Raw genomic sequence first — 16,265 nt, 5'->3', positions numbered from 1 at the left:
AGATTACTGTTTCTTTTTGTTTCAGGGCTATAACTCCTAAAGTGTTCATTGCAGCTCCATGAAACTTTCTGTATACATTAGATTACTGTTTCTTTTTGTTTCAGGGCTATAACTCCTAAAGCGTTCATTGCAGCTCCATGAAACTTTCTGTATACATTAGATTACTGTTTCTTTTTGTTTCAGGGCTATAACTCCTAAATCGTTCATTACAGCTCCATGAAACTTTCTGTATACATTAGATTACTGGTTCTTTTTGTTTCAGGGCTATAACTCCTAAAGCGTTCATTGCAGCTCCATGAAACTTTCTGTATACATTAGATTACTGTTTCTTTTTGTTTCAGGGCTATAACTCCTAAAGTGTTCATTGCAGCTCCATGAAACTTTCTGTATACATTAGATTACTGTTTCTTTTTGTTTCAGGGCTATAACTCCTCAAGTGTTCATTGCAGCTCCATGAAACTTTCTGTATACATTAGATTACTGTTTCTTTTTGTTTCAGGGCTATAACTCCTAAAGTGTTCATTGCAGCTCTATGAAACTTTCTGTATACATTAGATTACTGTTTCTTTTTGTTTCAGGGCTATAACTCCTAAAGTGTTCATTGCAGCTCCATGAAACTTTCTGTATACATTAGATTACTGTTTCTTTTTTTTCAGGGCTATAACTCCTAAAGTGTTCATTGCAGCTCCATGAAACTTTCTGTATACATTAGATTACTGTTTCTTTTTGTTTCAGGGCTATAACTCCTAAAGTGTTCATTGCAGCTCCATGAAACTTTCTGTATACATTAGATTACTGTTTCTTTTTGTTTCAGGGCTATAACTCCTAAAGTGTTCATTGCAGCTCCATGAAACTTTCTGTATACATTAGATTACTGTTTCTTTTTGTTTCAGGGCTATAACTCCTAAAGCGTTCATTGCAGCTCCATGAAACTTTCTGTATACATTAGATTACTGTTTCTTTTTGTTTCAGGGCTATAACTCCTAAATCGTTCATTACAGCTCCATGAAACTTTCTGTATACATTAGATTACTGGTTCTTTTTGTTTCAGGGCTATAACTCCTAAAGCGTTCATTGCAGCTCCATGAAACTTTCTGTATACATTAGATTACTGTTTCTTTTTGTTTCAGGGCTATAACTCCTAAAGTGTTCATTGCAGCTCCATGAAACTTTCTGTATACATTAGATTACTGTTTCTTTTTGCTACATGCTGTTTTTTTTGTTTTCGGTTTTACAATACTCAGATATATTAAAATTTACAATTGATTAATTATTACTTTAACCATGATGTATTTGGGTTTTTATACCAACTGTGGGGCGCAGGAGATATATGCCATGCTTTGTGGCTCCTTGTTTTAAAATGAAACTGGGCCTAAAAGTGGAATCGATTGATAGAAAATAAAATACATTGTCAAACAAGTATACAATTAAAGATGCTCCACCGCTGACAAATGGTATTCTTTCACTATCAAAAACAGGAGCAGACGATTTAGTATTTTTCTTCAGTTACAAAAGTTACTTACTTTACACTATTACCACCATTGAAAAGTTTGAGCTTCTAATTTTACTTAAAGTTAAATATACGAAAAATAATTAATTGCATCCCGAAAAAATTCCGTGGCACTATATCTTATATGGAATGAAGTAATGATTGCGCATGCACCAAAGGCGAAATAAATTGTTTTATGTTATTTTTTGTGTTAATTAGGCATATATGTACACGATTAAACACCAATTATTGTTCAAATGATGAATATCATTTATGCTCTGTCGGCGGTGGAGCATCTTTAATGGTAAATAATGGGAAATCTGTCAAAAAAGAATTACTGAAATTGGAATTAGCTTGCTTGTTACGTTGATTCGTGTTACAATTGGCCAATGATGTAAATTAACTTACAGTTTCAAAAACAAATTAATTGTTCTGGTCCCATGGGATTCGTTATAGCAAAGTTTGACTGTAGTTACTCCATGGCTGCTTCCTTGTTTTACAGTTGTCTCACCCAGGATCTTCCTTTGACATCAGCTATGTGAGGATGTTCAGGACACTTGACACCATCAGGTACATGTCCATCAGGTTTTCAGCAGTTGCTATGGTAACCAAAGGATAGCCTCTCTGTGTTAAGGCGAGCACTTCATATCTGTGTGATACTGGAGGCTACTTCCTGCAGTCTATCTTGAAGTAACCACATTTTAACATTAGTTTTGTCCTTGGCTACTTTTTTGCCAGTGGTTAAGATTTTCTTTTTGTAACTTTGTAGAATTTTGTTCTCTAATTATTGATATAATTCATGTTAAAGGTTTATAAAAGCACAATAAATGTTGAATACCTGTAACATGTTATTGATTATCTTCTTCTACAGAGAAGACATATTTTATAGTGTGGCAATTACAAGCTCATAGTTCCTTAAAGTTAAATTTGCAAGGCCTGAATGTAATACCTGTAAATGTCCCTGTTGTCTGTGAATATTGTTTATCAATATTTCTATTATATTTACTCAGTTGTTTACCAATATTCCTGTAATATTTCCCGGTTGTTTACCAATATTCCTGTAATATTTCCCCAGGTCCCTGTGAGTCTTGTTTATAATATTCCCATAATATTTCCCAAAGTCACTGGGAGTCTTGTTTACTATCCCTGTACTATTTTCCCAGTGAGTCTTGTTTACCAATATCCCTGTAATATTTCCTCAGTTGTTTACCAATATTCCTGTATTATTTTCCCAGGTCAGTGTGAGACTTGCTTTACCAATATTCCTGTAATATTTTCCCAGGTCAGTGTGAGACTTGCTTTACAATATTCCTGTAATATTTTCCCAGGTCCCTGTGAGTCTTGTTTATAATTTTCCTGTAATATTTCCCCAGGTTAAAGTTACAACACTGTGTGACAGAACAGTTACAGGGCCTGCCTGTATCTAAGGACTGGTACCACTCGGGACGTCCGTGTTCCCCGCGAGTACTGTTTGTCTTTAACAAGTCTGGCCAACATGATCCACTGGTTGATGAGAATGACACCGTCAGTAAAGTGAGTACATCGGTGTTGTGTGGGGTATATTGTCTAGGCATTACATTTGTATATGACATTTACTAAGAAAGACAATTTCCCTTTAAATGCACCCCTTGACTGAAATTCTTTTCACTCCTAAATAATAATTTTGGGGTCTAGAAAATAATAAAACTTGAAATGAGAAAATATGTATGTCATTCTACAACATTCATCATACACGCAGTGAAATATTGTAAGTTTTATACTTTTTGTAGAAATCCTCCCAAGCTCGTAAACCCCAGCACAGCATGGAAGATCAGATATATCGCATCCTACGCAAGTCACGTGTCATCACCAATATCAGGTTAGTTCAAGGTCATAGATCATCATAATTATCAGGTTAGTTCAATGTCATATCTCAATACTAATATCAGGTTAGTTCAAGGTCATAGATCATCACAAATATCAGGTTAGTTCAAGGTCATATATCATCACCAATATCAAGTTAGGTTAGTTCAAGGTCAGAGATCATCACAAACATCAGGTTAGTTCAAGGTCAAAGATCATCACAAATATTAGGTTAGTTCAAGGCCATAGATCATCACAAATATCGGGTTAATATAAGGTCATAGTTCAGACAGGGGTCATCACAAATATTAGGTTAGTTTAAGGTCTTAGATCAGCACAAATATCAGGTTAGTTTAAGGTCATAGTTCAGACAGGGGTCATCACAAATATCAGGTTAGTTTAAGGCCATAGATCATCACAAATATCAGGTTAGTTTAAGGTCTTAGTTCAGACAGGGGTCATCACAAATATCAGGTTAATATAAGGTAAGACAGGGGTCACAAACCTGAAGTTAGAGTTAGGTCAGATTAAGTTTTTAGCTCACCTGGCCCAAAGGGAGGAAGTGGAACTGAGGTTGTATAGATTTTGGCTCTGACCCCCTGGGAAGCAGGAGGGGCGGGGCCCAAGAGGGATATAGAGGTAAATTCTTTAAATGGCTATGAGTCATAGAGTTCTGCGTGGATTGTAATCAAATTTGGCCAGATACATCGTAATTGGAAGAGAAACAGAGTTTGTATAACTTTTGGCTCTGACCCCCTTGGGGCAGGAAGGGTGGGGCCCTATAAGGAAATCAAAGGTAAATCCTTTAAATCACCACTTGTCACAGAATTCTGCATGGATTGTAACCAAATTTAGCCAGAAACATCCTTGGAGAAAGGGGAACAGCTAGAGTTAGTATAAATTTTGGCTCTGAACCTCCTGATAGGAGAAATAGAGATAAATATTTGAATTCTTTTAGAAAATAAACAATGAACCTGTATTTACTTGTCATTACAAACTGAGTGAGCGAAACAGGCCCTCTGGGTCTCTTGTTACTACAAGGCTACACCAACTGAAAAGATGCATGTTTAGAAACCCCTGAATTTGGCGACAGTACTTGAGTCTATAAACTGCACAGCTGCACTCATATACAGTATATCGATATAAGTCAGTCACAGAGCAGTAGGGGTTTATATACACGCTTCTTTCTCAGTTGGGGTAGCATAGTAGTAAGGGTTTCACATTTTAATTATCTTTTATATTCCTTATAGTTTGTTCCTTTTAGCAATATCTTCAAAAATGAAAGCTGTTGTGAAATACAAAATACCTTTTTTAATCCTATTTTTTACAGTAACAACTCTTTGTTTGCTGTACCAGCTAACCAGGAATTTGTATTTCTGTATGGTCACCAACCGGAGGTCACTGATCCAGTACAGCTGTATCTACAGCAGCTCAGGAGTAACAGTACACTCAACAAAGACTCAGGTCAGTACAGCTGTATCTACAGCAGCTCAGGAGTAACAGTACACTCAACAAAGACTCAGGTCAGTACAGCTGTATCTACAGCAGCTCAGGAGTAACAGTACACTCAACAAAACCTCAGGTTAGTACAGCTGTATCTACAGCAGCTCAGGAGTAACAGTACACACAATAAAGACTCAGGTCAGTACAGCTGTATCTACAGCAGCTCAGGAGTAACAGTACACTCAACAAAGACTCAGGTCAGTACAGCTGTATCTACAGCAGCTCAGGAGTAACAGTACACTCAACAAAACCTCAGGTCACTGGTCAGTACAGCTGTATCTACAGCAGCTCAGGAGTAACAGTACACTCAACAAAGACTCAGGTCAGTACAGCTGTATCTACAGCAGCTCAGGAGTAACAGTACACTCAACAAAGACTCAGGTCAGTACAGCTGTATCTACAGCAGCTCAGGAGTAACAGTACACTCAACAAAACCTCAGGTCAGTACAGCTGTATCTACAGCAGCTCAGGAGTAACAGTACACTCAACAAAGACTCAGGTCAGTACAGCTGTATCTACAGCAGCTCAGGAGTAACAGTACACTCAACAAAGACACACTCAACACAGACTCAGGTCAGTACAACAGTACACTCAACACAGACTCAGGTCAGTACAACAGTACACTCAACACAGACTCAGGTCAGTACAACAGTACACTCAACACAGACTCAGGTCAGTACAACAGTACACTCAACACAGACTCAGGTCAGTACAACAGTACACTCAACACAGACTCAGGTTAGTTCAACAGTACTCACTCAACACAGACTCAGGTCAGTACAACAGTACACTCAACACAGACTCAGGTCAGTACAACAGTACACTCAACACAGACTCAGGTCAGTACAACAATACACTCAACACAGACTCAGGTCAGTACAGCAGTACACTCAAGACAGACTCAGGTCAGTACAACACTACACTCAACACAGACTCAGGTCAGTACAACAGTACACTCAACACAGACTCAGGTCAGTACAACAGTACACTCAACACAGACTCAGGTCAGTACAACAGTACACTCAACACAGACTCAGGTCAGTACAACAGTACACTCAACACAGACTCAGGTCAGTACAACAGTACACTCAACACAGACTCAGGTCAGTACAACAGTACACTCAACACAGACTCAGGTCAGTACAACAGTACACTCAACACAGACTCAGGTCAGTACAACAATACACTCAACACAGACTCAGGTCAGTACAACAGTACACTCAACACAGACTCACGTTAGTACAACAGTACACTCAACACAGACTCAGGGTAGTACAACAGTACACTCAACACAGACTAGTTCAACAGTACTCAGGTTTTTACAAGAGCACGTTCATATAAAACTTAAAAATTTCTTTAGAGCAAAGAATGCAATTCCCACTTTCTATATTTTATTTTTTTCATTTCTCTTTTAAAATTTTAGTGTAAGCCATTCTGGCATGATTTAATTAAATATCAAAGTTAAATATTATCCACATTTTAACTGTTTAATGGAGCTTTGTTGTTTTTAATTATTTCGACAGATTCTCCGAGAAGTTATCAGGCCAACAGGCGGTCAGCTCAGTCAGGTCCACAGGAACCTATGAGGTCACGGACACAGAGGTCAAGCAGCTATTCCACTTTTAAAGAGTTCCTGTCACAGCACATAGAGATGGCCTTGGGGCGTGGTTTTGATGACAACGTAGGACGTAACCCCGTCCCTCCTATCTTTGATGTAGGTTTGTTACATTAGTAACACATAACCCGTCCCTCCTATCTTGATGTAGGTTTGTTACATCAGTAACACATAACCCCGTCCCTCCTATCTTGATGTAGGTTTGTTACATCAGTAACACATAACCCCGTCCCTCCTATCTTGATGTAGGTTTGTTACATTAGAAGGACATATCCCGTCCCTCCTATCTTTGATGTAGGTTTGTTACATCAGTAACACATAACCCCGTCCCTCCTATCTTGATGTAGGTTTGTTACATCAGTAACACATAATCCCGTCCCTCCTATCTTTGATGTAGGTTTGTTACATTAGAAGGACATATCCCGTCCCTCCTATCTTGATGTAGGTTTGTTACATCAGTAACACATAACCCCGTCCCTCCTATCTTGATGTAGGTTTGTTACATTAGAAGGACATATCCCGTCCCTCCTATCTTTGATGTAGGTTTGTTACATCAGTAACACATAACCCCGTCCCTCCTATCTTTGATGTAGGTTTGTTACATTAGAAGGACATATCCCGTCCCTCCTATCTTTGATGTAGGTTTGTTACATCAGTAACACATAACCCCGTCCCTCCTATCTTGATGTAGGTTTGTTACATCAGTAACACATAACCCCGTCCCTCCTATCTTGATGTAGGTTTGTTACATCAGTAACACATAACCCCGTCCCTCCTATCTTGATGTAGGTTTGTTACATCAGTAACACATAACCCCGTCCCTCCTATCTTGATGTAGGTTTGTTACATCAGTAACACATAACCCCGTCCCTCCTATCTTGATGTAGGTTTGTTACATCAGTAGATGTAACCCCGTCCCTCCTATCTTTGATGTAGGTTTGTTACATCAGTAACACATAACCCCGTCCCTCCTATCTTGATGTAGGTTTGTTACATTAGAAGGACATATCCCGTCCCTCCTATCTTGATGTAGGTTTGTTACATCAGTAGCACATAACCCTGTCCCTCCTATCTTGATGTAGGTTTGTTACATTAGAAGGACATATCCCGTCCCTCCTATCTTTGATGTAGGTTTGTTACATCAGTAACACATAACCCCGTCCCTCCTATCTTGATGTAGGTTTGTTACATTAGAAGGACAAATCCCGTCCCTCCTATCTTTGATGTAGGTTTGTTACATCAGTAACACATAACCCCGTCCCTCCTATCTTGATGTAGGTTTGTTACATTAGAAGGACATATCCCGTCCCTCCTATCTTTGATGTAGGTTTGTTACATCAGTAACACATAACCCCGTCCCTCCTATCTTGATGTAGGTTTGTTACATTAGAAGGACATATCCCGTCCCTCCTATCTTGATGTAGGTTTGTTACATCAGTAACACATAACCCCGCCCCTCCTATCTTGATGTAGGTTTGTTACATCAGTAACACATAACCCCGTCCCTCCTATCTTTGATGTAGGTTTGTTACATTAGAAGGACATAACCCCGTCCCTCCTATCTTGATGTAGGTTTGTTACATCAGTAGATGTAACCCTGTCCTTCCTATCTTGATGTAGGTTTGTTACATAGAAGGACATATCCCATCCCTCCTATCTTGATGTAGGTTTGTTACATCAGTAACACATAACCCCGTCCCTCCTATCTTGATGTAGGTTTGTTACATCAGTAACACATAACCCCGTCCCTCCTATCTTGATGTAGGTTTGTTACATCAGTAACACATAACCCCGTCCCTCCTATCTTGATGTAGGTTTGTTACATCAGTAGATGTAACCCTGTCCCTCCTATCTTGATGTAGGTTTGTTACATCAGTAGGACATAACCCGTCCCTCCTATCTTGATGTAGGTTTGTTACATCAGTAACACATAACCCCGTCCCTCCTATCTTGATGTAGGTTTGTTACATCAGTAGATGTAACCCCGTCCCTCCTATCTTGATGTAGGTTTGTTACATCAGTAGATGTAACCCTGTCCCTCCTATCTTGATGTAGGTTTGTTACATCAGTAGATGTAACCCTGTCCTTCCTATCTTGATGTAGGTTTGTTACATTAGAAGGACATATCCCGTCCCTCCTATCTTGATGTAGGTTTGTTACATTAGAAGGACATATCCCGTCCCTCCTATCTTTGATGTAGGTTTGTTACTTCAGTAACACATAACCCCGTCCCTCCTATCTTGATGTAGGTTTGTTACATTAGAAGGACATATCCCGTCCCTCCTATCTTGATGTAGGTTTGTTACATCAGTAACACATAACCCTGTCCCTCCTATCTTGATGTAGGTTTGTTACATCAGTAACACATAACCCTGTCCCTCCTATCTTGATGTAGGTTTGTTACATTAGAAGGACATATCCCATCCCTCCTATCTTTGATGTAGGTTTGTTACATCAGTAACACATAACCCCGTCCCTCCTATCTTGATGTAGGTTTGTTACATCAGTAACACATAACCCTGTCCCTCCTATCTTGATGTAGGTTTGTTACATCAGTAGACATAACCCTGTCCCTTCCTATCTTGATGTAGGTTTGTTACATTAGAAGGACATATCCCGTCCCTCCTATCTTTGATGTAGGTTTGTTACATCAGTAACACATAACCCCGTCCCTCCTATCTTGATGTAGGTTTGTTACATCAGCAACACATAACCCCGTCCCTCCTATCTTTGATGTAGGTTTTGTTACATCAGTAACATGTAACCCTGTCCCTCCTATCTTGATGTAGGTTTGTTACATCAGTAGATGTAACCCTGTCCCTCCTATCTTGATGTAGGTTTGTTACATCAGTAGATGTAACCCCGTCCCTCCTATCTTGATGTAGGTTTGTTACATCAGTAACACATAACCCCGTCCCTCCTATCTTGATGTAGGTTTGTTACATCAGTAACACATAACCCCGTCCCTCCTATCTTGATGTAGGTTTGTTACATCAGTAGATGTAACCCCGTCCCTCCTATCTTGATGTAGGTTTGTTACATCAGTAGATGTAACCCTGTCCCTCCTATCTTGATGTAGGTTTGTTACATCAGTAGATGTAACCCTGTCCCTCCTATCTTGATGTAGGTTTGTTACATCAGTAACACATAACCCCGTCCCTCCTATCTTGATGTAGGTTTGTTACATCAGTAGATGTAACCCTGTCCCTCCTATCTTGATGTAGGTTTGTTACATCAGTAGATGTAACCCCGTCCCTCCTATCTTTGATGTAGGTTTGTTACATTAGAAGGACATATCCCGTCCCTCCTATCTTGATGTAGGTTTGTTACATCAGTAGATGTAACCCTGTCCCTCTTATTTTGATGTAGGTTTGTTACATTAGAAGGACATATCCCATCCCTCCTATCTTTGATGTAGGTTTGTTACATCAGTAGAAGGTAAATCCCCGTCCCTCCTATCTTGATGTAGGTTTGTTACATCAGTAACACATAACCCCGTCCCTCCTATCTTGATGTAGGTTTGTTACATCAGTAGATGTAACCCTGTCCCTCCTATCTTGATGTAGGTTTGTTACATCAGTAACACATAACCCTGTCCCTCCTATCTTGATGTAGGTTTGTTACATCAGTAAGACATAATCCCTGTCCCTCCTATCTTGATGTAGGTTTGTTACATCAGTAACACATAACCCTGTCCCTCCTATCTTGATGTAGGTTTGTTACATCAGTAGATGTAACCCCGTCCCTCCTATCTTGATGTAGGTTTTGTTACATCAGTAACACATAACCCTGTCCCTCCTATCTTGATGTAGGTTTGTTACATCAGTAGATGTAACCCCGTCCCTCCTATCTTGATGTAGGTTTGTTACATCAGTAGATGTAACCCCGTCCCTCCTATCTTGATGTAGGTTTGTTACATCAGTAGATGTAACCCTGTCCCTCCTATCTTGATGTAGGTTTGTTACATCAGTAACACATAACCCCGTCCCTCCTATCTTTGATGTAGGTTTGTTACATCAGTAGATGTAACCCCGTCCCTCCTATCTTGATGTAGGTTTGTTACATCAGTAGATGTAACCCTGTCCCTCCCATCTTGATGTAGGTTTGTTACATCAGTAGATGTAACCCTGTCCCTCCTATCTTGATGTAGGTTTGTTACATCAGTAACACATAACCCCGTCCCTCCTATCTTGATGTAGGTTTGTTACATCAGTAGATGTAACCCTGTCCCTCCTATCTTGATGTAGGTTTGTTACATCAGTAGATGTAACCCTGTCCCTCCCATCTTGATGTAGGTTTGTTACATCAGTAGATGTAACCCTGTCCCTCCTATCTTGATGTAGGTTTGTTACATCAGTAGATGTAACCCTGTCCCTCCTATCTTGATGTAGGTTTGTTACATCAGTAGATGTAACCCTGTCCCTCCTATCTTGATGTAGGTTTGTTACATCAGTAACACATAACCCCGTCCCTCCTATCTTGATGTAGGTTTGTTACATCAGTAGATGTAACCCTGTCCCTCCTATCTTGATGTAGGTTTGTTACATCAGTAACATGTAACCCTGTCCCTCCTATCTTGATGTAGGTTTGTTACATCAGTAGATGTAACCCTGTCCCTCCTATCTTGATGTAGGTTTGTTACATCAGTAGATGTTACCCTGTCCCTCAATGTCTGAAGCCGGTCAGAGGTCATTGCGTGATCATTAACTTTTGATGAAGAATGAAGTAATTGGTGTTAACTAGTTTCATTTAGGCAGAGCAAGGTGAAAATGTTAATATAAAATTATAAAAGAAAAATAAATTTGTGTTATCAGTACAAAAATAACCATTATTTTTGATGTCCAATAGGTGCCCACTTCTCAGACCTGGTTCAGTGTATCGTCCAAGCTGTACAACTTTTTCTTTGGGAGTACCGTCAGTGGGAAAGCACAGGCTACGTTCAACACTCTAAAAAGTCTGTTGGAGACAGATATACGCTTCTCAGAAAAGTAAGTCCTCGTTGTGGAAACACAAGCTTCTCTAAAAGTGTTAAAGAATTGTATCATCCTCCGAAACCTCTCTAAAAATAAGTTCTGCTTATTATAAGATTTATTCAGCTCTCAAGATCCCATGCTTGGCAGAAATAAAGTTCTGTTCACAATGTCAAGGCATTGCTTCTCAAAAATGAACAAAGGTAGATATATACATGTAGGTTACAAATGTAAAAGATTTCTCCTATTTTACACATGAAATATCATAAATGACTGAGAACAGTTTTCCTCTTTAGAATAATTTCCTTTAATTACGTACCGAGTGCTTAAATAAAACGACACAATATGAATATGTCCATTACCCATCTGTGTTCCTATATTAAGATGTCTGTATTACATGTATAACAAACTATGTTTATAAGGAAATAGTTTTGTTGGGTCCCCAGAGTTTCGTTATAACAGTGTTTTACTATATACATTAAGAAGAAATGAAGTGTTTTGGCAGACACACTGTACTATGATTTAATTGTATATACCTTAAGACCTTGATGTATTTTTACAGCCGATGTAACAAGGTCCTACCTTTGGCTGAGGCTGCATACCAGGAGGGCCTTCCCACCCACTACATAACAAACTTCCACCTCACCAAGGTACAGTCTACAAACTATAACTCAGTGTATGTTATAACCTTGGGTTCCGTATGACGTCAGTTATATTCAACTTCATGACAGTTACTTTGATAGTTACATTACTCGATTGCCAACTGTTCTCTATCTTGATTTACACTGAAGTTTCACAGTGTCTGATAATATTACAGTATAACTTAATATTGTATCTTTGAATCCAAATTATGTAACTTATGTCGATGTAAATATAAGCATTGGTTAAACATACATTGGGTTACCTAAATATTCAACATGTAGGGCTAGTGTGCACCATTAAATGTTATAGGCTATAAGTATGACAACTAACCATTAAATTAAATGTTATAGGCTATAAGTATGACAACTAATCCTTTATAACCTTCACATATGTGAATGCAAGATAACTATATAGAAATTATACAGCTTACTGTATCTGAAATGTTCAGAATTAACTCATACGATACTGTCATAAAGTCATAGGCAATACTGTGTAGATAAAAAAATATAGTTTGTTAGCACTACCCAGTTTTAGAAACACTTAAAATGTTAAATGTAAGATCTCAACATGGTCAAGATAGCAATGCTTAAATTATCAAAAAGATTTTGAATAAACACAAATATAAGAAATAGATATTTTTGATATTTAAATATGTAAGTGTAGAAACTGAGTATTTGTATATCTGAATTTTTTTATTTGTACAGCTAGCCCAGGCACACAGAGTGTTTAATCAATTTGCCCGAGGTCCTGCATGTGAGAAGTACCTGAAACAGCTGGAAGCAGCTTGTGAAAAATACTGGAAAAATGGCCACCAGCTTTGTGAGGAAGTTAGTCTAACTGGAAACCATTGTGTAAACCCGGTATGTCCAAATGTTACTGTAACTAAAAATATATAGAAATAAATGGCTTCACTGTATATCTATAATCATAGAGGAAAAAATCACAGTAAATCTTACAAGCAGCTTTTACTGATTTGTGGTTTTAATAAAACCTTGCCTGAAGAGTTCAGTGAAATGGTAAAATCTGTTTCAAGATGTTTATTGAATTTGTTACATTTTGTTAATTGTATTTATAAACCTCTCATTGGATCCAAACACATTAACCACATTGGGAATTAATATTTTACCAGTTTACATACTGTAATTGAAAATGTTAAATAAACTGTTTAGTGAAGCCTTTTGTAATGCCTAGGGAGTAGTTATCTCCCCTCAGTCATAGACATCACACATTCTCAGAATAAAAGTGTTTGTATATTTGCTATCAGATAACCATATTCATTAGTTTTCTGACTCGAGGCAGATCAGATTTTGATGTTATAATATCTGTAGCGCTGTATGACATCATAGACACCAGTAGATAGGTCTAATTGTACATAAACAGTCAATGTTATGTTACTGACTTGTAACTGTCGTATTGATTGCATGTTTTTGGTTCTAGTTACATCGCCTACCTGAAGAGCGGGAGACAGAGGGTAATGGCCACCTGCCTGTCATGTCTCATTCTAGTCAGATGAAGACCAAGGCCGTCTGTAACTGTGGCCGTAAACAAGCCGACAAAGATGATCCGTTTGACCACAAGGTAAGCAGGCTGTATTAAGACAAGCCAATCTAAAAGTATAAATAGGATCCTGATACAAGTATATCAGTACTTTCTCAATACGTATTAAAAGTGTAGCCTGTATCTGTTGTGGTGAATAGAAGTACATAAATGTAATATCACCAGATAGACATACTATCAAGTATATTTAGAATCATGTCACTACAATTAATTTCTCTTTTTTTTCATACTAAATCTTGCTTTCTGATTGGCAAATATGTTTTTTACATACCACTATGAAAAAAAATCAGAGAATGTCACAAAGCCCTGATGTTATTGTGAAGTCACAATAGAGACATTGAAGTTGCGTATTGATTTGAAAAAAAAGAATCCCTTGAAAAATCACTTGATTGGTACATTAACATACTTATTTTATCAAATAGATTATAAAGTGAATTATAAGCATTGATGTCACTATTTTTGAATTTCATCGGGGTATGAAAAAAATTTTGTTTGCAAACTTTTGTGAGAATCCGCTAAACAGATTCCAACAGTTTGCAAACAAAAATTTTTGTCATACCTTGATGAAATTAAAAAATAGATTGTTCAAAATTGTTAAGCATAGACTTAAGTCTAAGATCAATTCATGAACCTGACTGCTGATATTGGTTTGATACTGATATTCCTTGCAGAGATGAAGTTTGTTGAAATGAATGATCTTGACCTTCATTCAAGGTCAAAGACCTCAAAAAGTCGAAAATCTTTAAAAGAACTTATTCCCAATAATCAAAAGGCTTACAGAGACTTGATATTAAGGCCTGTAGCATGCTGGAATGAAGGACTGCCATATTTGTTCATAAAAAAATTACCTTGACCTTCATTCAAATATAAATATATACCAAGCTTAATGAAATTTTGTATGTAGACTAACATTGTAAAGATCTCAGACGAGATCGAAAATCAGCATGATTCAACTGTAATTTCCAGAGTTATTGTCCTTTGCACTAATAATTATTACTGGACCTTGTGAACGTGATAACTTGAGTAAGTATTAATCGAGCTTAATGAAACTTTGTATGTAGACTAATATTAGAAAGATTTCAAATGAGTTTGAAAATCAGCATGATTCAAATGTAATTTACGGAGTTATTGCCCTTTGCTCTATTTATTATAAGACATTGTGAACACGATAACTTGAGTTAATATAAACCAAGCTTTAAGATGCTCCACCGCTACCAAATGATATTTTTTGACTATCAAAAACAGAAGCAGACGATTTAGTATTTTTCTTGAGTTACAAAAGTTACTTACTTTACACCATTACCACCATTGAAAAGTTTGAGCTTCTAATTTTACTTCAAGTTAAAAATATGAAAAATAATTAATTGCATCCCGAAAAAATTCTGTGTCACTATATCATCTGTAGAATGAAGTACTGATTGCGCTTGCACCAAAAGCGAAACAAATCATTTTAGATTATTTTTTGTGTTAATTAGACATATATCTATACGAATAAACACCAATTATTGTTCAAATGAAGAATATCATTTATGCTCTGTCGGCGGTGGAGCATCTTTAATTAAACTTTGTATGTAGACTGACATTGGAAAGATCTGGAAGGATTTCGAAAATCAGCATGGTTCGATTGTAATGTATGGAATTATTGCCCTATGCACTAATAATTATTATTGGACCTTGTGAAGGCGGTAACTTGAGTAAATATAAACCGAGCTTAATGAAAATTTGTGTGTAGACTAATATTGGATAGATCTTAGACAAGTACGAAAATCAACATGATTCAACAGTTATTTTAAGGAGTTATTGCCCTTTGCACTAATTAATTTTATTGGACCTTGTGAATGTGATAACTTGAGTAAATATAAACCAAGCTTAATGAAATTTTGTATGTAGACTAATATTGCATAGATCTTGGACAAGTTATAAAATCAACCTGATTCTATCGTGACTTATGGAGTCATTGCCATTTGCACTAATAATTATTGAACCTTGTGAACATGATAACTTGAGTAAATATGAACCGAGTTAACAAAATTTTGTATGTAGACTAAACATTAAAAATATCCCGAATGAGTTGAAAAATCAGCTTAATCCGATGATTTACGGAGTTATTGCCCTTTTCACTTATAATTTTTATTGGACCTTGAGAATACGATAACTTGAATAGATATGCACTTAGCTTCATGAAAATTTGTTTTTAGAATAAAATTGGAAAGATCTCTGACAAGTTTGAACTGAATAGATTGTAACTTATGGAGTTATTGCCTTTTGCAATAATAATTATTGAATCTTGGGAACAAGATAACTTGAGTAAATTTGCTCCGAGCTTGATGAAACTTTCAATGTAGACTAACATTGGAAAAATATCAAACAAGTTTGAAATTAAGCTTGATTTGACTCTAATTTATTTAAGGAGTTATTGCCGTTTTCAATAATAATTATTGGCCTCTTGTTTGTTTACTGGAATGACCTTGACCTACTTTCAATGTCATATTGTTGAAATGTTTCTGCTACTTTTATCTAATCAACATATAGAGTTATCTTCCTTTGCCTAGGTACAAGCAATGTTGACAGTATCAAAATGTTCATGTTGTTGTCAGACTGCTTGACACAATAAAATACATTTCTGATGTATGATTTTTGGCTCACC

General features: G+C 37.2%; 1 protein-coding gene across 1 annotated transcript in view; it reads left to right on the top strand.

Moving 5' to 3' along the window:
* The window catches only part of LOC138315791 (nonsense-mediated mRNA decay factor SMG8-like), a 55,406-nt gene that overhangs the window by 8,012 nt on the left and 31,129 nt on the right, over positions 1–16,265 (top strand). The window contains exons 6-14 of the mRNA XM_069257062.1: positions 1,992–2,059; positions 2,863–3,022; positions 3,259–3,347; positions 4,662–4,795; positions 6,358–6,548; positions 11,298–11,437; positions 11,982–12,069; positions 12,766–12,921; positions 13,499–13,639. Coding sequence (XP_069113163.1) covers positions 1,992–2,059; positions 2,863–3,022; positions 3,259–3,347; positions 4,662–4,795; positions 6,358–6,548; positions 11,298–11,437; positions 11,982–12,069; positions 12,766–12,921; positions 13,499–13,639 — 1,167 coding nt within the window. The remainder of the gene's footprint in view (positions 1–1,991; positions 2,060–2,862; positions 3,023–3,258; positions 3,348–4,661; positions 4,796–6,357; positions 6,549–11,297; positions 11,438–11,981; positions 12,070–12,765; positions 12,922–13,498; positions 13,640–16,265) is intronic.

The sequence above is a fragment of the Argopecten irradians genome, chromosome 1 (assembly GCF_041381155.1).
Source record: "Argopecten irradians isolate NY chromosome 1, Ai_NY, whole genome shotgun sequence".
Classification (NCBI taxonomy): domain Eukaryota; kingdom Metazoa; phylum Mollusca; class Bivalvia; order Pectinida; family Pectinidae; genus Argopecten; species Argopecten irradians.
This window is presented reverse-complemented; position numbering and strand designations above follow the sequence as displayed.